Below are 23,413 nucleotides of genomic sequence, written 5' to 3' on the forward strand. Positions count from 1 at the left end.
AAGTTGTTACTCGTGTGTGTGAGAAACCTACCCTCCCAACACACTGTGGTGAGGGCACGGCCGCCGTCACTCACCCTCCACTTTGCTTCTTCAGCTTGGTGCAGAGGAGCAGGTCAGTGAACAGGAAGATGTGGCGCAGCTTGCGGGCCCCCTCCACCAGCTCCACCATGAAGCTGTCCTTCAGCAGCTGCCGGTGCTGTGGGCACAGTGTGGACAGGGGCCGGGTCAGAGTGGTGGATGTTGCGGGGAGCTGCGGCACTGGGCCCTCTGGGCTCAGGAGGAGCAAGGAGACCTCTCTGAAAACTCTTTTCTTTGGGGATTTCCACTTCCTCTCCATCTTTACTCTCTGAGATTTGTCTTATTTGCCTGCCAGAAGAAGGGGCTGCCAGCATCTCTTGCTCAGCCAATTATTCTGGGTCCCTCCTAGATGCCTGGCCCATAGAAGGAAGAACATCAGAGAATGGGGCAGAGGTGGATATCAGTTTGGGGTGACCGGTGCCTCTCTGAGGTCTTGGCCTGAGGTCAGACACACAGAAGGGCTGCTCCTGTTAAGGGACTGTTCCCAGGCACACACACAGGACTCTGGCGACTGACTGGGCAGCCCTTCAGTAGGGAGAAGATGGGCCCAGGAATTCCCTGAGAAGAGGCAGCACTGGGGACACAGGCTGGGTCTGATGATAAAAGGCTTCAAGAAGCTGTGGGTCCATGTCTGGACCCTACCTTAACCCCTTTCTAGACACCTGCTGCCCAAGGACAAAGCCAACAAAGAGAACAGGTGGGCAGCACAGGATTGTGGCATGGGTGCGCAGGGCCTAGGACAAGGAAAAGAATACGGAGAGAGTCTCCCAGAAGGTCCCGAGCTGCCTGTACCTTGACAGTCCATCTGAAAGCCAAGGGGCCTCAGGGACAAGGGACAAGCCACCTTGCTTGTACAGCTCAAGGAGTTGCAAGTAGGCACAATAAGGCAAGTCCCTGCCCGATATATTCAAACAATGCCAGACACCTTATGTGGGTTTCAGAGGACATGCCACGGAGCAGCGGATGAGGTACCGCTCTTGTGAGCCACCCCCACACTCAATTCAAAGGTAAGAAAATGGCCCCAGAAAGGCCATCCCAAGGCAGCACTGCAAGCAAGAGGCCTGCACACTGGTGCTGGGAGTTTACAAGCCTGGGGAGCACCTGGCTTCAGAAAGGCTTTCTAAAGGGTGACTGCTCTCCAGGCTGCCTGGGGAGGGTCTGTAGGTCAGGTGTATACACAAAGCGCATGAAAACCCAGCCTGAGGTGTCGCTGAGCCCCCACTCCCCCAGAGAAGCAGGCATGCCCCCTGTCCTCACCACAGCGGGCGGTACAGCATGCCCGGTTCCCCTGTGCCCACAGGTCCCATCTGCATAAACTTGACTTCCCAGCTCTGGAGGGACAGATACTGGAATCTGGTGCAGCCTGGAACCAGGCTCTCTGGCATCCCTTGGCACAGAGGGCCACACATCACAGGTAGCTCAGCTCACAACGGCCACCTGATTGCTGGCACAAGACAGCCAAGTATTTTTTTTATAGGCTGGTGTCCAAATGTAGGACAGGAAGGCTCCCAGCATGCTAAGTCCATGACTCTCTTACCCTCTCACATATGCCTCCACAGGGAAGATATAGGTGACAGCAGCCACAAGATTCAAGAAACTATACATACATACGTCTTTTGGGCTGTATGTCTAGTCTTTAACAGCTGGGCCATCTGTCCAGCCTAACAGTGTATACATCTAAAGAAGTGCTGGTGTGGGGCTGGAGGGGAGACTCTAGAGACTGGGGTGTCAGATTCCTAGGTCTATAGAGATGCAGGAGGGTTCTGGGACACCAACACCAACACCTACGAGGACACAGAAGCCAGGTCTCCAGACCAGGAGGTGGCAGTCTTTTTTTAAAAAAATATATATATATAAATTAACTGAACTTCTTGCAATGACCAGCAGAGGGCACCCTAAGCTCAGCCTAGAAGCTGTGGGTCAGGAAAGTTCAGACAGCCTGGCACCGAATGCTCTCCCAACTTCACGCGGGATTAAGATTCCAAGAGGCAGATTTAGCCTGGTCCTGGCAAGCACTTCTGATACCTCAACAGTTACCTAACCCTTCTCTCCAGCTTTGTCACGGGGGCCCTTCAGCACTTCCCAGCCAGCCCCACCATCCCTGGCCGAGTCTATGAGAGCTCTTCCAGGAGTGCGTGTGTTACTGGCTGGGACACCAGAGTGGTCCCTGTGATTGGATCTGGCTTCTGAGCCCCAGGGCATAGGCAGTTCCACCCAAACAACATCCAGCAACCAGGGAGGAGGGCCATCTAGCCTTGAGACAACAGGTGGGTGGGGGTCCAAACGGAATACCAACAGCCCACCCATTATAGACGGTTGTGAGCCACCATGCGGGTGCTGGGAATTGAACTCAGGACCTTTGGAAGAGCAGCCAGTGCTCTTAACCTCTGAGCCATCACTCCAGCCCTGTCCACTGGAGTTTTAACTAAGAAGCCTCTGCTGCAAATTTGTTGCCTATGTGGTCTCCTCCATTCCTTTTCTGGGATCCTGGCTCCTGTATGGACTCAGGTCAGTCAGGGTTGGCTGGGCCAGTTCACAAAGCATCAACAGGGAAGGAGGTCAGGCTCAGGAGACACCTCACTCTGAAGTGTTCACCAGCCTGGTTACAAGCCCAGAGTATAACATAGGCTCAGCAATGGCTTCCGGCCCAGCCTGCACCCATTCTCCAGGGCACACAGACAAGGTCAGAGCTGAGCCACCTCTGCTATAAGTCCCCAAAGCATGCTGAACATCAAAGGAGGCCAGGCTGTTAGGAAGAACTGCAGACTCAAAAGTCTCACCCAGTGAAAACCCCTCACCCCACCCCTGCCTCAAGACAGGGCTGAAGGTCGGACAGCCCAGGACCTGACTGGTCCGGGGTACAGAGAAGCCTTGCTGAAATGGCGAGAGTGTGTGCATGAGGAAAGGGGAGAGGGCCTGTGAAGTGTGCGTGTTCCTGTGTGTTGCTCTTGGTGTGTGGGTCCTAGTTTTACACACGTACATGCCCCTGCATGCTGGCAGAAGTCCCTAAGCAGGTGCCCGCATCCCCTAGTTGTGAGGCAGAACAGGGGGAAGGTGTGTGCATATGCTTTTTTTCGGGGAAGGTCTGAGGCACTGTCTGGGAGCCCTTCCACATTCAGGTAGGAAATGCCAGCTGGAAGGGGCACCACCGTCTTGCTAGGTAGCCAACATGGCCGGGCACCCTGGCAGCGAGCAGATCTGGGATCCCTTCCACTTTCACTGCCTGTCCCCTAGAGTTGCCTGGGAACCAGCCCATCCAGGGCCTCCTTTAGGAAGACCAAGTTTAGAAGTGTGTCTCCATGGGCTTAACGTATATGGCCTCCTTTTCCTGGATGCAGCTGTTTACTTCCTATCTCTGCTTGGCAGCCCCCCCCCCAGGGTGCTCTTGGGCATCGTTTGCCGGGTTTTGTGGGTACTGAGGGCTGAATCCAGGGCCCCTGTATGCTTTGAGAGTGTGCTGCATTTAGAGTCCTGAGACTTCTGCTTGGGCTCTGTCACTCTGCTCACCACCCTCTCCTTAAGGCCTCTTGCAAATGGATTTCACTTTTCCAGCTGTATTTATTCAACAACTCTGTGTGTGCGTGTGTGTTTATGTGTTTGTGTGCATGCTGTTGGAACAGAGTGCAGGTTTCAAGCATGACAGGCAGGTACTCTACCACTGAGGTACATCCTCAATCCCCAACTCCTTTTATTCACCAGCAGGAGAGCCCCGTGTTCCTCTCTACCTGAGCTCCAACTGCTCCTAAGCTTCAGCCTTCACTGGCACTATTCCTCTGCCACCGTTCCTTCTGAGGGCACCTTTAGAAGCCACTGCCCGCCTTGCTCCACAAGGGGCCTGTGGGCTCCCAGGCATGGAGCGAGATCAGCCGATACTCTTGCTGGTACCCTTGCGAGCTCCAGCAGCCCTCGTAGAGCTTGCGGCAGACAGGCAGCAGGGACCTAGTTATTCAACTCGAAGTTAACTCAGCTAAACCAGTGTGCCCACCCACCAGCGCTCAGGACTAGGGCCTGGAAGGAAAACGTGTCTGCAAGATCCTTTCTTGCAGGAGCTAAGAGGGGTGTGCCCTCAACTCCCCACCCTGGGTCGCTCCTTCCTCACAGTTCCTGGTGTGTTGGGGCGAGGATCCTGGCCTGCCAGGGCAGCTGCTGGCCACCATTCAGTTTGGAAACCACTTCTAACGCTGCCTAGATACTTCCAAAAAAGGGCCAGCTCTGGAGCCGGGAGACTTGGCCGAAAAGCATGAAGAGATTGCAGCAAGCCAGATAGCACGTGCTGTCCAGGGCTCATGCCTGGGTCTCCCGCTGGGAGGCTTAAAGGCTCTTTCCTGGTTGGTGACATGAAGGGTGCTCTCCACCATCTTCCATGCAGAAGGCACCTCCATATCACCACTTTTGTTTCATACTATCTGTATGAGAGGTCAGGAAACACTTCCAGCTTCACCATGGCCCAGTGTGGGGTGGGGGTCATGGAGGGGTCACTGTCCTTCGAGAGCACAGACACTCATGTCACAGGCAAGCAGTGGGTGAGGGTCATCGTGGGGTTGGGAAGTTGCCCTCCCTTTCTGAGATGCCTATGGGCTCCATCTGAGCAGGGGGTCTAGGTCCTTGGTTGGTGCATCAGTCTCTGCAGGACCCCTGGGCCCAGAGATTTTTGTTTAGTCACCTTATGGTGCTCCTGTCCCCTCTGGGTCCTTTTATCCACCCACTCTTTCCCACAAACCCCTGCACTCTGCCCAAAGTTTGGCTGTGGGTCTCAGCATCTGTTTGGATCCTCTGCTGGGTGGAGTCTTTCAGAGGTCATCTATGGTAGGTTCCTGTCCTGTTCCCTCTCTTCCACTGCTTTCGGTGTCTATCCTGTTTGCCCTATCCTGTTTGAAAATTAAGCATCCTCCCCAGGGTCCTCCTTGTTAGTTGGCTTCTTCAGGTCTGTGGATTTTCGTATGGTTATCCTATATTATATGCCTAATGTGGATGCCCTTCTGGCACCTTTCCTGCAATGTCAAGTGCCATGTTGCCGGAAGGATACTGAGGAGGATGCTGACGGCCCAAAATGTCTGGGGGTCAGGGAGACAGGTATAGGAACGTGTCTGTTATCCTGGCTTAGTGAGCCCCGAGGCACTGACGGATGGTGCTAGGGGAGGGGGTGTAAGCCACAGCTGCAATCGTTCACAGCCTACAGGACTAGTCCTCTCTCCCTCTCGCAAGCTGAGGTAGCACCAATGACTCTGCAGGTCGAGGCTCCAGCCTTCATAAAGCACTCTGTCCTAACAGCCCGGCCCTGTGGAGAGATGCAGGCGCATGGGCTCAGCTGCTACCTACCGGGTGACACCTCATTATCCTCCGTCCCCAAGGCGGCTTAGCTGACTGGAACGCTTTCGTGGGATCCTACGCAGTGGGCAGGGATACAGGAGTAGACTCCATCCCATATTTAAGCCAGGGGAAAAGGGCTTCTCTTGGGTCAGGCTCTCATAAATGAGCGGTTGAGCAAAAGAGAAAAGAGCACCACGTGGGATGGGTGACTTCAGCAGGCATTTAACCGACACATGAGATCTTGGCAGACACAGATCCGACACCCAGGTGGATGCAGTGAGCTGCCGTCGGGGAGCCCACAGGCTTTAAGTCAGAAGCAAACACAAGGCCCAGTATCGTTCCAGATGAGACCTGCTTCCTAGGTCCCTTAGGTGCTGAATACAGAACAACCAGGTGGCAAACTATGTCACTTTTCTACCTAGTAAAGCTAGAAACCCATTTCTGCCTGCAGTGGGCTTAATGATACTGGAGGAGCGGATGCACAGGGCCAGGGAGCTGCCATTTACTGCTCCGTCCATAACTCGTACCACTGTGAGGCCTGGGGAGGTGAGCCGTGCCCCTGTCCTGTTGTAGAGATGAAAAGGTCTGGAAGGGAGAGGCTGTGAGTGCTGGAATGCTCAAGGTGGACCTCAGGCTACCGGGGTGGAGGCTGAGTTGGCTTTATCCCAGAGCCTGGGTCATGGGTGCTGGCCAGCAGGAGAACTGTGACCAGGTGCCCCATTCACAATTAGCCCAGTCAGACTGTGGCTAAGTAAGAACTTTCAACTCAAAATGCGGAACAGCAATCCTCCCCATCCCAGCCCCTGAGCTCCCCCCAAAAAACAGATGGAGGACAAGGGCCAAGAGCAGCCTGTCTGCCACTGTATCGGTGAAGGACAGAAAAGTCACCGAGCACCTGGCACGAGCCAGAAGAGAAGAAGTGGTTCTCAGAGGCAACTGCAGTCACTGACACGACCTTTCCACGCCCTGCCTAAGCCTGACAGCTCCTGTCTGTGCACAAGACCCCAAAGACTATGGGGCAGCTCCTCCCCTCCCTTTAACACCACCTGTGACAAAGGATGCTCATGTTGGATTCCAGCTCCCCGACCTGTACCCTCTGCTGAACTCACCAGGCACCACCCAACCTAGAATGCACACGCCTAGCAATGTTCTTCCCTTCTCTTTCAAAGGGTGGCCAGAGCACAGGCCGAGGGCTGTGACAGTACAGGATCACCCTTTCGACCTGACCCTGACGCCCTGCACACGTAACTGCACTGTGCCTTGCAGAGTCATGAACCCCCCACGACAACGCATGTCCTGTGCTGTGTTCAGCCATCCGCTAAGAACCAACAATTGGCTCTCTGAGCCCGAGATCAAGGCTGCCCTGCATCCCCCACACCAGCCAAGCTCACCTCTCCTTTCTTCACCGTCATGGACTGCCGGCGGGGCGTGATCTCCTCATTGATGCTGGACAGGAAGTTCTGTGAGATGCGGAGGGCGTCCTGCAGCAGGGAATGGTCGGGGTGGCTGGGAGGAGTGTGTTTCAGCAAGTCCTGCCCCAGATGAGAAGATTAGAGTTAGTCAGAACAGGAGCGGCACATACCACTGTGTGAAAACCATACCGAGTGCAATTCAGAGCTGCAAGCCCAAAGCTCTTGGGTGAATGCCATCCCAGAAGCAGGCCCCAGCATCAATGGCAAATCCAGAAGCCCTGTACAGAGGAGTCTCTGGCCCTTGGTGTTATTAACATTTGGGGTAAGACAAATGCTTTGTTATGGTGGAATGAAAAGGACTGTCTTGTGTGGTACAGGGCACTTAGCACCACTGCTGGTCTCTGCTGGCACTGGATGCCTGGAGCAGCCTCTTATCTTCAGTCATGATGACCAAATGTCTTTGGACATTGATGCTGGCATCCTTAAGGGCAGGACAGTTCATAGCCTAACTACAAAGAGAGCCTGGAGAGATGGGTAGGTCCATCCCTCCTCCCACCACCCTTAGGCAGCTCTGCTTTCTCTACCAGGATACCACACACATGCCTGGACCAATCACAGCCACAGGCAGATGGCAGTGTCTCAGAGAATCAAATGTCTACCTGGCCAGAACCTCTGAACAACGCTATTTCACAATCCTAGAATCATCTAGAAAGAACACCTTCACGAGGAACTGTCTAGACCAGGATGGCTTGCAGGCCTGCCTGAGGGGAATTATCTTGATTATGCGGGAAGACCTGTCCACTCTGGATGGTACCATTCCCTAGTCAGGCCATCATGAACTGCGTAATGGTGGGGACAGCCAGCTGCCCACAGCACACACACTCCTCCTCTCTGCTCTTGACTGGATGTGAACTGCTGCTTCCAGATCTGTCACCTGATGGCTGCTGCCCACGGAGCTCAGAGCTCAGACTCCTCTGGAACCTGAGGTATAGGTGATTGTGAGCCACCCGATGTGGGTACTAAAATTCAAACTTAAGGTCCCTCGGAAGAATAATACACATTCTTAGCTGCTGAGCTACCTCTCCAGCCCCATCCAAAAACTCAATCAGAGCACGATAAGAACAATACAGCTGGGTAAGGTAGCATGTGCCTGTAAGCCCAGTACGAGGCTGAGGAACCATGAGTTCAAGGTTAGCTTAGGCTACAGAGCACAACGGGATACTACGTAGCTTTCAAAAATGAGGCAAGGCTGCCTGGATCAAAATGAAACAATAATCTCCATATATGCTATCAAGAGGGGAAAAAATGGTGTGAATACGTAAGAGTGTAACACTTTCTCAGTAATTAAGAAAGATGTTCACACATGTCAGCTCATGCACAAGCCCTCTACTGGGGACTCATTAGTGGGAGGGGAACAAGGAAAGGAAACACCAGGAGTTCTTGTGAATTGGCTGTACATTAAATATACATACATATATATATATATGTGTGTGTGTGTGTGTGTGTGTGTATGTGTGTATACACACATCTATCTATCTATCTATCTATCTATCTATCTATCTATCTATCTATCTATCTATCTATCTATCTGTCTATCTATCTATCATCTGGGGTTTGTAAGAACAAATGCTTCTAACGGGGCTTTCCTGGGCAGCGAGACTGGAGTTGATTCTATTTTGTGGTTTTATCTCTCAGTGTAAAAACCTCCTGGTAGTGGATCTCCTGGCACCTTCCCCCCAAGGCTGGGAGGCAACAGCAGCCTAGCACCCCGACCCTGCCTGTCTTCCATGAAACCTCAGCGCACACACTTTGCTGCCAGGCATGTTCCCATGTACAGACCCATGCCCATGCGGGATAGGATACTCCCCAATCTGTCCCAACGAGGGCGCCTGGACATACTGCTTCTGTCCCCCAGCAGCCTCAGGGAGGCCCTGCATTCTCAATGCAAGTATGGTGGCAGTGCAGCGGACCAGCTGGGCATGGGTGAGAGAGGTGGGCAAAGAGCAGCGTTAACCTCAAGACAGGAGGCCCCAGTGAAGGGGCCCGCCTAGCCCTTCCGTCTCCCCTTAAGTTTCCTCTTCCTAGGGAGAGGACCCAGGCCACCTGGGGAGGCCGCTGCTCCACAGCTGGACTTACGTGCAGGACTAGCGTGCTCCTCGTCACCCGGTCCACAGGTTTGTAGAGCAGCGCTGTGGGGAGACAGGGAGGGGAGAAATGACCACACTTGGAGAAAACAAGATGCTGACCTGTCCGCTGGCGCTGCAGGGCCACGAGGGCAGTCCCACCCTCCTCTGCAGGGCCAAGAAGGCAAACCTGGAACACCAGACTGCCATGATGCGGGCTTTGAGTTCAGAGCCGCTGCTCAGGCCCCAGTCATTGGAGAGGCTTAGTATGGAAGTGCTGCTGCCTGGATTGTCAAGGAGGATGGTGAGGGCCCCAGTCCTACCCTGTAGCAGGCCAGGATGTGGCTCCCAGAGTCCAAGGCTGGACAAGTTTTAGAGGCCTGAATCCAAGAAGGGCAGAGGCCAACTGGGTTGCGTATATAGCTCTTGATATAGTGGGTACTCTGGGGTGGGGACTCATGTGGGGACAGCCAGGCCAGCCTTGGCCATCTTTACTTCTACACAGTGAGGAGCACAGTTCACACGAGCACGGGCTTAAGGTCTTCCTGATGCACGCCAAGCACACTTTTTATAGAATGACTTCCATGGCCGCTGCAGGGTACCCACTGCGGTCTCCACTTCATCGACACAGAAACCGAGACTCGGAAGCACTAGGGGGTGGGCTCTCGGGACAGAATGACGTCCGCTGTTCCTTACGAGTGAATATAACTGCTCATATCAGCCTAATCCCTCAACACCAGCCTCACTGGTCACCAGCCTAACAATCCAGGCAAGAAGCAATTTACTACTGTTGATGAGTACAGAGGTTGACCACATGGTCCCGGGATCTGTCCCTTGCCTCCTCACCTGCTGTCTACCTGCGTCCGGCATAGCGATGTGTGTGTTTACAGACAGGGTCTCACTGTGTATCCCTGTGTCACACATACATACATCCTAAATGTCTCCCAAATGCTGAGATTACAGGTGCCACCTCACTGGTCTTCACAATGTCACAGTGAGACTTTAATATGTAATGTTTATTATGTGACTTTTTTTTTTTTACCGTGTCTATGTGAGCTGCCATATGGGTGCTGGGAACTGAACCTGGGCCCTGAGAACAAGCTGGTAGGGCTTTTAACTGATGGAACATCTCTCCAGCCCCTTAATATGTTTTTAAAGTCATATATTGATAGTGTGCGTGCACTAGACAGCAGGCAAAAGGGTACACGTGGAATTTGGAGGACAACCTTTGAGAACTGGTTCTTTCCTTCTACCACATAAGTTATAGGGGTCAGATTCAGGTCCTCAGGCTTGGAAGCACCTTCATCCCCAGCCCCACAGTGAGCCTGGAAGCCTGTGGTACCTGATAACTCCTAAAAAGTTCTCCTAGTGACACGATTAGGGACAAACTTGTCTTGATCACATCCTTTCTGCCCGGCCACAACCGAAGCCGATCTCTGTTCCTCCTCCCTCTCACTACCTGAAGGCTAGAACTGGGAAGATGAAAGCCGTGCCCCAATGAGGTGCAGTGTCTTGGTCCTTCCAGCAATGCCTTCCTGCTGGAAGTGGTCGCCCACTGCTAAGGTACAAAGGTCCCTGTGCAGAGAACTCACTTTCTAGAGAGTTCTTGGTGGCTGAGTCCTTGGCATCCTTGTTGCTTCTGGCTCTCAGGTTCTGTGGAGAAAAGAGCACATGCTCACGTGGAATGGAAGTGGCAGTTTGGCACAGCCTGAACAGAAAGCTCAGGCTTTCACCCCACAGGGAACCCTACCCGTAGCCAGTGTCAGCGGCACTCTCAGCCACCGAATGGAAACACAGGCTGAGCGAGGACCCGTGAATAAGATGAGCACAAAGACTGGTCCTAGATCAGCAGTTCTCAACCTATGGGTGGTGACAAATGACCCTTTCACAAAGGGTCCCCTACGGCCATTTGAAAGACATAGAGATTTACATTATGATTTGTAACAGTAGCAAAATTATGGTCACGAAGAAGCAATGACTTAATTTTATGGTTGCGGGTCACCACAACATGAGGAACCACTGGCCTAGATGGTCCCTTAGGACGAGGTGGCTCAATCTCAGCACGGCAGGCATTCAGGGGCCAGAAATTTCTTGTCCAGGCTGTTTGCCCCACGTGGCTCCCCTAAGCAACACTGCTGGTCTCGCTCTGTAGGTGCGTATCAACCCATCCTCCTGCCGAATGCTCTTTTGGGAACAGAACCATCCACAGATGAGGACCTTGCGGACTGAGCATTCTGCATAGGCAAAGCGCTTACTTCCAACACTTTAACAGCTTTCAAGGAACTGGTCATCCAGAAGAGTCCTCACCCACCTTTGATGACAGACAGTGCGGGGGATGGGGGAGGAGTTCGGCATCACCAGATAGTGAATCGTGTTTCACCTTTAGCAAGTTTCGAGAGTGCAAATGCACATAAATACTTGCTATAATGTGCAGGTGAATTGCTTTATCATAAGCTGAGGCCCTTCGACAGAAAGCAAGGACTGTGAGTGAATGACATCAGAGACGGGTCTCGTTCTATCAGAGGTGGAGAGATGACATCAGAGCATCCGTGGGATGTGAGGTCCTCTCTGGGAGGCAGCTGCCTGTCTCCTAACATTGAGCTCCCAAACAAATACATACGCAGCGTGGGAGCAGCAAGGACCTCTGGGATCACCCTAGTAATCCTCCGTGCTACACAAAATGTCTTGGAGAAAGTACTTCCTAGCTCACCAGGAGCAAAGCCTGCTGTGCACGTGGGCACCTTCCTCAGAAGTTAATAGACCTTGGATGGTTGTTCCTACCTATATGGTACGCAGCAGTTCTTAAAGGATCTAAGGAGGTATGAAAGATAAAAGGGACGGCAAGGTGCTGAGCTCGCAAGAGTGGCCCAAGATCCACATCGTCCTGGACAGTATGAGGCAAATTTAAGAGTTTGATCATGTTTCCCCCCATATGCCTGACTCCAAAAGTCTTTTTTTTTTTTTTTTTAAAATCTAACTTTCATTTCTCATTTGAAGAACCAGAATCCCACAGAAGGCAATGAGCATCTCTAGTCTATCCAGATACCACCTCTCTCACAACTGACCCTGGGAAAGAGTGAAAGGCCACTACTTGCCCTGTATGTGGGTGACCCTACAAACAGCCCCAAGCACGAGCACTGGCCAGCCTGGGACCAGTTCCGCCTGGTCACTACCACATGGCCTGCTGCTTTCTCTTCTTTGAACTTCCCTTCACGTTGCTCTCTTTAGGCAGAGCCCATTTCTCTGGGGGCATTTCTGAAGTACAGATGGAGACTGGCACAAATGTTATACTCAGATGGTGCAAGGGTAACCAAGGTTTGGAGAGAGCCCCTGGCCTAGCCCCTGCATGCCAGTCTTGGCTTAGATTCCCATTGTGGCGGTCAGTAGGACCATGGGAACACCCCTCCCCCAGTGTCACCCACCATAGCTTCCCTCTTCGTTGGTAGAACCCTGTCTGGGTGGACTCAAACTTGGCCACTTAACTAGATAGCCTGCTGTTCAAGAATCTGATCTTTGATTGGTCAGGGTCACTTGGGGTTCTACACACATACTGAAGCTTACAACGGCACAGGAAGCAGTTGATTTGATGAAAAGGGATATGGAAGGGGCAGAGTGTACACTTGAGGGAAGTGACAAGAAGTGGGGCACCTTCTGGGTCTGGGAAGAACTGGTTTGGGAAGAACAGCGTAATGTAACATAAGCTATTACCACGGGAGATGATCAGAGCCCAGGCCACAGATGTCTAGACCATGTGATAAATGATAAAAATGGTGCAAAGGCCCTGGACCACAGATCAGGTGTGACAGTGAAAGGTTTTCTCTCAGCAAAAGAAACCCAACTCATCCTATGTGTTTAGTCTATATTTCTCCTTGTGTGTGTGTGTGTGTGTGTGTGTGTGTATGTGTGTGTATGTGTTTTTCCTTATTGCTACTGATGATGTTAAATTGGTCTTGATCAGTTCACGTACGTGTGGAGACCAGAGGAGAATATTGAATGCCTTTCTTTGTTGCTCACCACCTTATTCCCTTGAGGCAGGGTCTCTCTGGGAACATGAGTGGCTGGCCAACAAGCCCCTGCTTCTGCCTTCTGATTACAGGCACATGTGGCCCTGTCTGGCTTTTATGCAGGTGCTAAGGTTTTACCCTCACGGTCCCGTGCTTTTATAAGATGTGTTCTGACGCAGGAGTCGCCTTCCATTCCCTACATTTTCCTTCTTAACACTGTTTTTCTGCACAGAGATCTCTCCCCCCAGATTCCTTGTCAGTCAGAGCTCCAAGGAGCGGGAATTGTGCAAAGGTGATAGTGACAACAGGCCCCCAACAGAGAAAAATGTCACGTGGCCGCCCGTGACATTGCAGAGATATGACAGGGAAGGGAGAAGAGCCCTGTATAGACTAGAGAGACAGAGGAGCAGGGGTGATACTGGGCATTGATCCTGACTTGGCTGCCAGCCTCAAGGGTCCTGTGCATGTTCTCTGTATCTGAGGGGCTCTTCCAAGGCCCAGAGGTTCACCACACACCACAGCTTGAGGTTTCAGCCCAGCAAAGGTTAAATGCAAACAGGGAGACAATCGACCCCCAGGGTTGATACAGCTTGGAGCTTTCTTCAAGTGGAGCTCCACAGACAAAGCAACCTGGTGCTCAACAATGCTTGGCAGGAAAGCCACAAAGCAGGTGGCTTCCTTGAAGCCTCTAGTGACAAGAATGTAGAGTAGCTATAGGACTCACACTGTGGTGGTCTGAATAAAAATGGCCCCCACAGGCCCACAGGGAGCGGCACTATTAGGAGGTGTGGCCTTGTTGGAGTAGGTGTGGCAATGTGTCACTTAGGGTGGGCTCTGAGGTTTCAGATGCTCAAGCTAGGCCCAGTGTCTCTCACTCTCTTCCTGCTGCCTGCTGATACAGACGTAGAACTCTCAGCTACCTCTCCAGTACCACGTCTGCCTGCTCGCTGCCATGCTTCCCACCATGATGACCATGGATCAAAGCTCTGAACTGTAAGCCAGCCCCAATTAAATGTTTTCCTTTATGAAAGTTGTTGTGGGCATGGTGGCTCTTCACAGCAACACTGACTAAGACACCCATGAAAAGACACAGGGGTAGAAGTATAATGACAGACAAGGTAAGGGAGTGCCCAGGGGACATGGCTGCTGTTTGACTGTGTCCTCCGAACGTTCTTGCGCTGGGAATGCAAACCCCGACTGCACACGCTCCTTGTGTTTTGAGGTTGGGATCTTTGAGAGATGGTTGGGATTAGATGAGGCCATGAGGGTAGACCTTAACTGAGACGGTCTGCTTGCTCTGTCCTGACATGTGACATCTCGTCATGGCATGCTCTAGCATGACCATCAACAGATGTACCTCAATGTTGTTGGCGAATACATTTCTATTCCTTATAATGTGCACGGTCCTGAGCAGTTTGTAGTGGTACTATGAAACGGACTGAGACATCACGGAGCTTCTGGAACCCGGCCCCCGCCCGTGTGAGGACTGCTCCTCTCCAATCACAACAGTGTCCTGCCATGGAGCTGACCCAGCGAACTCTGGAGTCAGAGCTGGGTTCATACCCAGCCCTTTACCTGCTGCGCTTCGTTCTCCCAACAACCCGCCCACAACCCATCGAGGGACTGGGAGGGTGTGGGTGGGAGCCTCCGGCAGAGCCCGTGTGGCATCACGGCGCTCACTCGTTACCTCAGATATTTCTGCAAACTGAGTGTTGGCCTGACAGCACTTCTCTGCGGTTTCCATGGCCACTCCATAGTTATCCACAAAGGCTCGGTACACACCCAGCTGGCTGGCCTGCAGAGAGGAAGGAGGAGAGGGTGAGACGGAGGTGGGATGGGCAGTTAGTTGCTCCCTGCCTTTCTGAGGGATGGGTTCTTGTGCACAGCTCTGGGGCGGGGGCGGGGGTGGGGCCAGGTAGAGCAAGACAGCACATGGGCTGCAGAAAGCTCAGCTCTTCCATGCTGTTCCCTCCCACCTACTTCACCTCCCCACACGCCAAGCACGATTCCCTCTCTTAAAATGACATGTTGAGAAGTGAGTCACGGCCCTGGACAGGTAACGGCTCCCTTTAGAGCTCCCTATTCCTCCCACCCCACTTGCATAAAGGGTGCCGTGAGCAGTGGCTTCAACTGGAGGTGAGACTCTGGATAAATGCTCCTGTGCAGGGGAGATGGAGGAGGCCACCCTGGCCACGGTCCGTGGACCCAGTACCCAGGGTGCTGTGTTCATAGCTGATACTGTCAAGCAGGTAAGGAACATGCAGTCTGGCTGGCTGGGAAGAAGAGCTATCACCACCTCGACCTCACAGGGCCACCTGGCTCTTCCATTCCTGGCAGGTGGAAGGCCTGCCAGCTGCCAGGGGAGAGGCATTTTACTTGTCCTTTATTCAATTAAAGACATTAACAGCGGGTTCCCTCACTGAGCTCCTGCTCAGACACACACTCAATTAAGCCACAATTTCCATGGTAGATAGAAGGGGTGTGTGACACCACCATGACCATCTCCGGGCCTCACATCATTTGGGGGCAGTGAGGGAAAATCTAGTCCTCATGCGGAACAGCAATTCGGACACAGGGCAGACACGCTGGCTAGGTCTGGGCCTCCTACAGCGGCTGGAGTTTTCTGTGTTGAGCATACATTTCATTTCCACTGGCATCTGTGTTTACATGGACTTTCCCATTCCCAAGGACGACAATCCCAGATGCTAGATAAAACCAGGTGCCCTTGGATAGGCCGGGCCTGGTCTGGTTGTGCTCCCGTTGGGTTTGCACAGCAGGTATGGGGTGTCTGAGGAAAGAGAAAGGCTGGAAGGGGGCCTGCTCTGCTCCTGTACTTCTACCCCCACCCAGAGAAACTGTAGCAGCCTTGAATTTCAGGCTGCCCTTCACTGAACAAACATAAGACCCAGAATACTGCCTCTTCTCCTCCCCCACCCCCTGCTTGCAGGCCACTGAGTGAGAGCCTCCCAGCTGCCAGAGGGACATGATGGCCTCCTGGGACAGAAAAACCCCTGTGCAGAGTCCAGAGCATTTAGGCGGAGGGCCGCTTTCAGGCTTTTTCCTTTTTTTCCCTCTTGCCTGAGGGGCTTTTTCTTTCAGGCATGAGAAATTCTGAAGAATGAATTCCTACATCTTTGGTAACCAAAAACTGGAGCAACATGGTCATGGCACAAATGGAGATTGCCAGTGTCTGGATAGGATGCCCCATGATGGACTCCAATCCCTGTGGTCCTTCTTGACTAGAAAGGCCGGTGGAAACACCTGACAAACTCAGAGCAGCCTACAACCTTCAGAAAATGTCAGTTCAAAAGGATCTGAAACAGACAGAAGGAGCCTAAAGAGACATCACAGCTAAATACACAGAACACCAGAGAGGACTGGATCTCTCTGGTGAACCAGAGAGGGATTAGGGGAAGTGAACTGCAGGAAAGGGCCTTCGGCACCATTGCAATAACCCAGGCATGCAGGGCTCCGGGGAAGGTACCAACGTTGGAGTAGGTGCACAGAACTCCCTGGATCCCAGGACTCCCAGGGGGTGGTGCTGGGCTAGCCTTGCTGCAGTCTGAAAGGACAGCGTGTAAGACTGTGTCTGTCTTCCTGAGGCGGCCCCAGCATTCAGCTCAGGTTAAAAACATATGACACGCCCAGCAGGATGACTGGGGATCAGCTTTCCCCTGCAGTACAGAGGACAGAGGAAGAGCACCAAGCCAAACTAAAGTAACTGTCTAGAGTTTAGGCTCCACAGGGCCGCCTCAGTGCAGGTAAGGTGGGGTGTGCCCCTTGGACACACCTTCTGCCCTTACACCCTCCCTCTCTCCTCTTCCTCCACTTACTTACTATGTTGGCCTACGTTGGTGCCTTGTTCTTCTGGGCTCAAGCAGTCTTATTGCTGAAACTATAGGCCTGTACCACTGGCCCAGACTCACACTTTCAGTCACCTCTAAGTCTAACCCAACATCATCACTATATACATGGTTGTTACACTGTATTGTTTGGAGAAGGAGGACGAGGAAAAGTCTGTCCAGCATGTTCAGCGTGTGCTTTTTTCTCAGCACTCGGTTAGTTCAGTGTGTAGATGGGAAACCCGCATCTACGGAGGCTGAGTAAGCCCCGCTGTGCTGTCACCTGCAATCACCTCCCAAGGCGGCACTCTACTCTATAAGCCCAAGTCTGGCTGTGCTGGGCAGCAAAACCATTTTGGTCCTGAAGGTAGCTTGATCTGTGTGGACACTGGGAACCCCAAGCAAGATCATAGGGAGCCAAGAAAAACCAGGACAGCACAGTCACTGGACTCTGGCTGGGCTGGCCCCGTGCGTGTCCCTCCTTCTCTCCCTCCAGCGGCCTGCCCTTTGGCACCAGGCACCGAGACACGCCCAGGCTCTCCTTCTTACTGTCTCATCTCCTGGGTATCTCCTTGTGACACATGCCCCAGGGACAGACTAGTCCTTTCCCAGCTACAGCCACAGCCATGGGTGCCAGCGTGCCTGGGGGGCTCACCAGCTTCTGGAAGAGATCTCCCACACGCTGCTCATGGCTCCACTGCTGCACTCGGGGGAACAGGCCGTCGTAGAACTCCTTGTGGATCTCGTAGAGCTCAGGCACTTTGAAGAAGATGGTCTCGATCTGCTGGCTCGTCAGCACAGGCTGAGACGTGGTGGCGGCTGCTTTCAGTGGCTTCATGGGCTAGAGGACGGCATGGGTCAAGTGACAAGGCGGAGTGGCAGGGCGGAAAGGCCTTACCATCTGCCAGGAGCTCCACGGTGGTTACGAAACACCCAAGCACCTAAGCCTAAGTCAACTTCCCGGATGAAAACATCGAAACCCTGCTGCCTTTGCTTCTACCAGGTTAGAGCTCACACACCATTGGATGTGACACGGGCGGGGGTGTGTGTGTGTGTGTGTGTGTTTTACAGTCTGCACAACCTGGGAGACTGTGAGCTGATACCAGCTTACGATAACAAGGTAGATCCAATTGCGTTACGGGCCCCCACCCCCATTCCTATGCTGAAGGTCATGTTTTTGGTGTCATGATCAGGCCCCAGGTAGGACTTTGGGCATGCTGGGCAGACAATGGCTGCACTACTGGGTTCTATCAACTGAGGTCTTCGGCCAGTGTCTACTGGCTTGAGAGAAGTTCAGGCGTCTAGAATAAGGTGTAAGGCAAACCCCAGCACCGTGTGCTCACCAGCAGCAGCGCCTCCAAATGGCTCAGGTACGTCTCCTCGCTGGCCAGGATTCCAGACAAAACCCACTTTCTCATCTCCAAGCCCTTTTCCAAATCCAGCTCGCTCTGCAGGAGAGAAACGGAGACATCAGCTCCCTCTGAGAACATGGCCCCCAGAGATGGTCCACCATGAAGGGAAGTACCAAGAACCCTGACACCCATTTAGCCTTGGCTTCATAGTCAATAAAATCTTGAGGGTCATCCAGGATAGGGCCTCCCTTGGGCACCCCCGCCCCCAGACTAGAAAGCGAGAAGGTTCATGCTGAGCAGGCTGCTGGGACCCCTCCCCTTCTTGCCTCATGCCTGGGACCAAGGAGTTGCTGTCTTGATCTACACACCCATGGAAAAGGAGGTTCTGGCCCCAGGTGGGCATAGCACACGGAGAGCTCAAGAGTAGCTCCAGGAGGGCTGAGCTGAGGTTTATCAGAGCCTACTGCCAGAGCCATACAGATCCCTGCTGTCAGAAGAAGTCTGCTGCTCCTTGCCCTGGTGTGTGCCTCGCCAGAATTCCCTGACTGTCCCTGGCCCCTGAACCTTGGACCCACCAGGCCCCTGGGTGGCACCACCGCCTTCCTCAGCATGCTGTCCTTCCTGGCCGGGACTGAAGCAGCTGTGTGTCACAGCCAACCCACCTGTGGGAGGAGTGGGGAGGGTGGCCCCTAGGGTCAGGACTTCTCTCTGGTTCTGCTTTCCAGGCTCTCACTTTGCTGGTAGGAGGGACCCCCCCCCCTTGCAAGCACACTCTGGGTTAAGTACCTGAGCCTGTCGACTTCCCTGGTGGAAGCAATGATGCCCTGCTGCCTTTGTTTCACATTGTTGGATACTGGCACAGGGGTACAGCCCGCCTAACCTGGCAGACTGTGAGCTGGTACCAGGTTGTGCCGGCACTGTGGCCCGAGTTGTGCCGTGTCCCCCATTTTCTCCATTGAAGTCCTAAGCCCCATGGCCTGAGAATGTGACTGCACTTCAACAAGTTGAAATGAAGACAGCAGGATGAATTCTAAGCCAGTATGGTTAGCATTCCATAAGATGGAATACAGGATAGACAGAGAGAAGACATTTGATTCAAGAGTAGTTATGGGTAGCTGCTCATAGATTCAGGAGGACTCAGAAGGAAACGCCCATGTCACATGTCTTAGACCTCAGCCTTCTAGCCTCTTACCGCCTATGAGAAAGTAAATTTCTGTTGTTTAAGTGGCCTAGCTTCGTGGTGCTTTGTTATGGCACACCTAGCAAACCAATGGTGATGCTGGTGCCAAAGGCAACAGAAAGTACCGCCTGACTTCCTGGCTACTCCCTGTTTCTCTCTGCCAGCCACAGGTGACGTCAGAGGTTGGCCGTGCCTATGGAACCACTGGGTGGCACCTAGCCAAGCAGCCCCACCTACAGGCAGAGGGAGATGCCAGGAAGGGGAGGAGCCCAGCATCCCATGGAGGGCAATGTGCCGTGAGAAGCCCCTCCTACTTGCTCCTCTTCTAGTTTCCCAGCTCAAGAGTGAACTCTAAACAGCCTGTTACCCCACCTCCTGGCCTTACACGGGAGCAGTGACCCTTTCCATGACTCATTTTCTTAAATCATTAAAGGAGAAATGTCAGCAACTCAGGCGCCCGGAGCTGAAGGGCAATCCAATGCAGTATGATGCTAGAACACATTCCTGTCCTCCACGTCCTGCATATAATGGTCACAAAAGTCTCTGGATAGTACCTGGGGCCTGTATAACCCCTGGTGGGATGGAGCGGATTCAAGGAAGGACTGGACTGGGGCCAACTCGGCCTCTGGGAGGCTCTGTGGTTGGACGTTAGGACCCCACTGTGGACTCTCTGGGTCTTAATAACTCTGGTCCTTTGCAGCTCCCTGGTAAGAGGGAGAGACTGTAGGCTCAACAAGAAAAGCCAGGGTCAAGAGTCAGGGTCAGAGCTGCAGAGACAGAGCTGCCCAGGGAGCCACTGGGCTTTTATCATTTAGAAGTAAACTACCTAACTCTGTGTGCCACCTGGGTCCCTGCGGCTTGTATCACATTGTCACTGCCAGAGGATTACCTAAGAAACCATGAGTCACGGCTTTATAGTGTGTGTGTGTGTGTGTGTGTGTGTGAGTGTATGTGTGCATATGTGTGTGTGTAAGTGCATATGTGTGTGTGTGTGCATATGTGTGTGTGTGTGTGTGTGTGTGTCTGAGCTGTGAACATGCAAATGTGTGTAGGTATCGGCCACTGCTCCATGGAAACAATGACTCTCCCCAGATGGGTCCCTGAAGGGAATGCCAGGCAGTGGCTTCCACAGATAGGAGCCTCCAGGGCATAGCTGTGCCTGAACCTGAAACTTCCCAGGCTTGGAACATACAGCACTCAGTTAAGATTCAATTTGTCACCAAATCTCGAAGACTTGGCTAGGTCCTAGTTTGGGCCTCATCATTGTGAAAGCCCAAGGGCTCCCCCAGAGTCTCAGTAATCTCACTGGGAAGCAAGGAGGTCCCGGAAATCCAGCACTGTCAGCTGAGCTGGTTAAAAGCAGGAAGTTGGGGAAACCCTAACTACCACTCAAGTTAGACAGGACACTGCCCATGGCGCTCAGATATGTGGGAGGTGACGGAGTGGTGCCCTCTTCTTGGCACAAATGTAAATGGCAGGTCCTCAGAGAGGCATTCTTCATTTGTCTCTGCACATGCCTCCCACTGAGTCAAGATGATGTGCCTAATCCCACACAAGGGAACCGGTTAGGGAGATGTCAGGCCTTCTGACAGCGGCAGCCACCCCCAACACCCAGGAGTTCTTTTCTAAGAACAATCTTGCTACTGTGAGCTCCCGGGACACAGTGGGGCCCCCAGGAGGTCATCAGGGCCACTCACGGCCCTGCCCAGCATAAGCCGGTGCCACCTGCATGTCTGGGAGTGCCTGATGGAAGCCTGCTGCCTCATTCCACCCACACAGTTTGGGAAGGCAGGAGGAAACACTGTGCAAGCAAGGATGAAGCCGAGTCCCGGGTCTCCTTATTCCAAAGGGTGAGGCTATGCCACGGGACGGTGCCGGGGTGGATGGCGACAGACTCGAGAGGAGGAGTCGTCTTTAGGTGGAGAATCTTTTGGGGATCAGATGGCACCACACAGGCGGTCCCCTCTGTCTCACAGGAAAGGGGAATTAGGCAAGAAAGAAAAAGAGAGCAATGGGCAGGGCTAGCACAGCCTGTTAAGCTGCACCCCTCACATTCCATAATCAGGGCCCCACAGGCAATGATGGGCCTTCTACAAAGATGCTTCAGGTATAGGGAAGAAGAGAAAAAGGTGGCGTGAAGCCCTTCTGCCTGACCCGAGCTCAGAAACGGGCAACCAGGAATGGACAGGAACAAGCTAGGCCCATGGTAAGGTAACAAATGATACCAAGCTCACAGGGTGACCTGAAGTCTGGTCCATGAGTCTTTCAAGTCTCCTCCCAGGGTTGCGCACTCACCCATCAAGGTACAGCTTTCTCTGCTCTAAGTTCGTAGCCAGCACAGCTGCTGGCCTTTTTCTGGTCTGAATAGGGCCAGGGCTCTCTGAGTGCCCGACTTCCACAGGCATACCAGTGCCTCCAGAAGGGGAGACCCCAGCACAAAGGACCGGCTCTGTTAGATGCTGCCTCGACAGACCCACCTGAGGCCTTCCTGCTGCCGCCAAGGTAAGGGACACCAGGGCCCTACCCCACTCCACCTCAACACCTGCCTGGCTCCTCAGGGTGGAAGCTCACAGAGAATCCCTGAAACCCACAAGAAGCTCCATTGAGCTTGCGTGCTGCCCTGGAATCCACACGGAAGTTCCCTTAATGCTCAGCAGCCCAAAAGGTGTGAGCTTGGTGATAGGGAGCAAACCAGGATTGGGGAGGCAGAAGAAGCTTGGGCGGCAGCAGGGGAGGGTGCGTCTGGCCTCAAACCCACCACATTCCTTAAGGAACCTAAGAGACACCAGAACACCCCGGCCATGCCTGTCACCAGGGCCACAGTAAAGTTCTACCCCGAGGTTCTAAGCACTGGAGTGAATATCCAAACAGAGGCCTTCTGGAGTGAGACCAGGTGACACGTTGACTCTCCTCCTTTAGACACGTCCTCTGGTGGAATGCCTGAGGAGCTGTGGACCTGTCTGTGCAGATGGGGAACACCCTGCCATAGCAGGCATGTTTCATGAACTCCCGAGGGAGCTGGAGAAGGGAGGCAAGGTTCTACAGGGAGTCTACAGGGATGAGCTGGGTGCTATATCAGGAGACCGGTAGAACAGAGGCCAACCTGGACGGAGCCTGTATCAAAGAGGGCAGAGCAGCTCCCTCCCAAGGTCAAAAAGGAGCACTAAGGCCTGGGAGGGTGAAGGCGGCCCTCGGGGACGGGTGCACAGGGGTGTATGCCCTGAGTGGGTGCACGTCACACCCTGGCCTCCTCTCCCGTCCCTGTGTGTCAGGGTGAGGAGCCTGCTTGGCATCCACAGAGCTGGATGCCAATCACAGACCCATACAGAGGAAGCAGCCCTCAGCAAGGATGTCAGCCCCAGAGCAGAGCCACCCTGCCGAAAAGACACACTTCTAGAGCTTTGTTAGGGCCACGGAAAAAGTGCGGTGCTGGGGTCGCAAGCCACGCGCATGCTGAGACTGGGCTCTACAAATTAAGCCGTGCCCCTAAGGCCCACTCTCATTCTTAGGCTTCAACCCAGGGTGAAACCATCTGGACACATGGTAGGCAGAAGGGAGAAGATGGCAAGGAGCCAGAAAGACAAAAGGGGCCAAAAACAAGAGGGAGAAAGTGCTCTAGGGCAACAATAATTTACGAAGTCAAAGCAGCGGCTGCCTTAGTTGCTTCCTGCTGCTGTGATTAAAACCAAACCAACCCAAAACACCCTGATCACAATTACTACACACTCTCACTCAGGCAACAAGCAAGTTACGGGACAAAGGGCTTATTTGGTTACAACCCCAGTCCATCACTGTGGGGAGGACAAGGTGGCAGAAACACAGAGCAGCTGGTCAGTCGCACTGCATTCAGAGTCAAGAGCAGAGAGAACAGGTTAGTGCCAGCGCGCAAGCCAGCCACTTGTTCTCCCCGCAGGATACCAAGCCCGGGGGATAAGGCTGTCCGTGGTGAGCGGGTCTTCCCACGTGAATGAGCGTAACTTAGACAGCTCCCCCACAGGCCTTCCTAATCCAGACAACCCCCACTGAGACACTCTTCCAGTATGATGTTCTCACTGTGTCAAATGGACCATTAAAGGCATCACAGGAGGTGTCCTCGCTCCAATGGCAGGAAG

The 23,413-nt window shown here is 53.3% G+C and overlaps 1 protein-coding gene across 1 annotated transcript in view; it reads right to left on the minus strand.

The window, feature by feature from the left end:
• Bcr (BCR activator of RhoGEF and GTPase) overlaps nt 1–23,413 on the minus strand; it is a 110,943-nt gene that overhangs the window by 31,661 nt on the left and 55,869 nt on the right. Inside the window, exons 3-9 of the mRNA XM_021646061.2 lie at nt 18,113–18,217; nt 17,425–17,610; nt 14,615–14,722; nt 10,516–10,576; nt 8,937–8,989; nt 6,780–6,920; nt 75–196 (exon numbers count right to left, since the gene is read on the minus strand). Coding sequence (XP_021501736.1) covers nt 75–196; nt 6,780–6,920; nt 8,937–8,989; nt 10,516–10,576; nt 14,615–14,722; nt 17,425–17,610; nt 18,113–18,217 — 776 coding nt within the window. The remainder of the gene's footprint in view (nt 1–74; nt 197–6,779; nt 6,921–8,936; nt 8,990–10,515; nt 10,577–14,614; nt 14,723–17,424; nt 17,611–18,112; nt 18,218–23,413) is intronic.

Source organism: Meriones unguiculatus, chromosome 16 (assembly GCF_030254825.1).
Source record: "Meriones unguiculatus strain TT.TT164.6M chromosome 16, Bangor_MerUng_6.1, whole genome shotgun sequence".
Taxonomy (NCBI): Eukaryota; Metazoa; Chordata; class Mammalia; order Rodentia; family Muridae; genus Meriones; species Meriones unguiculatus.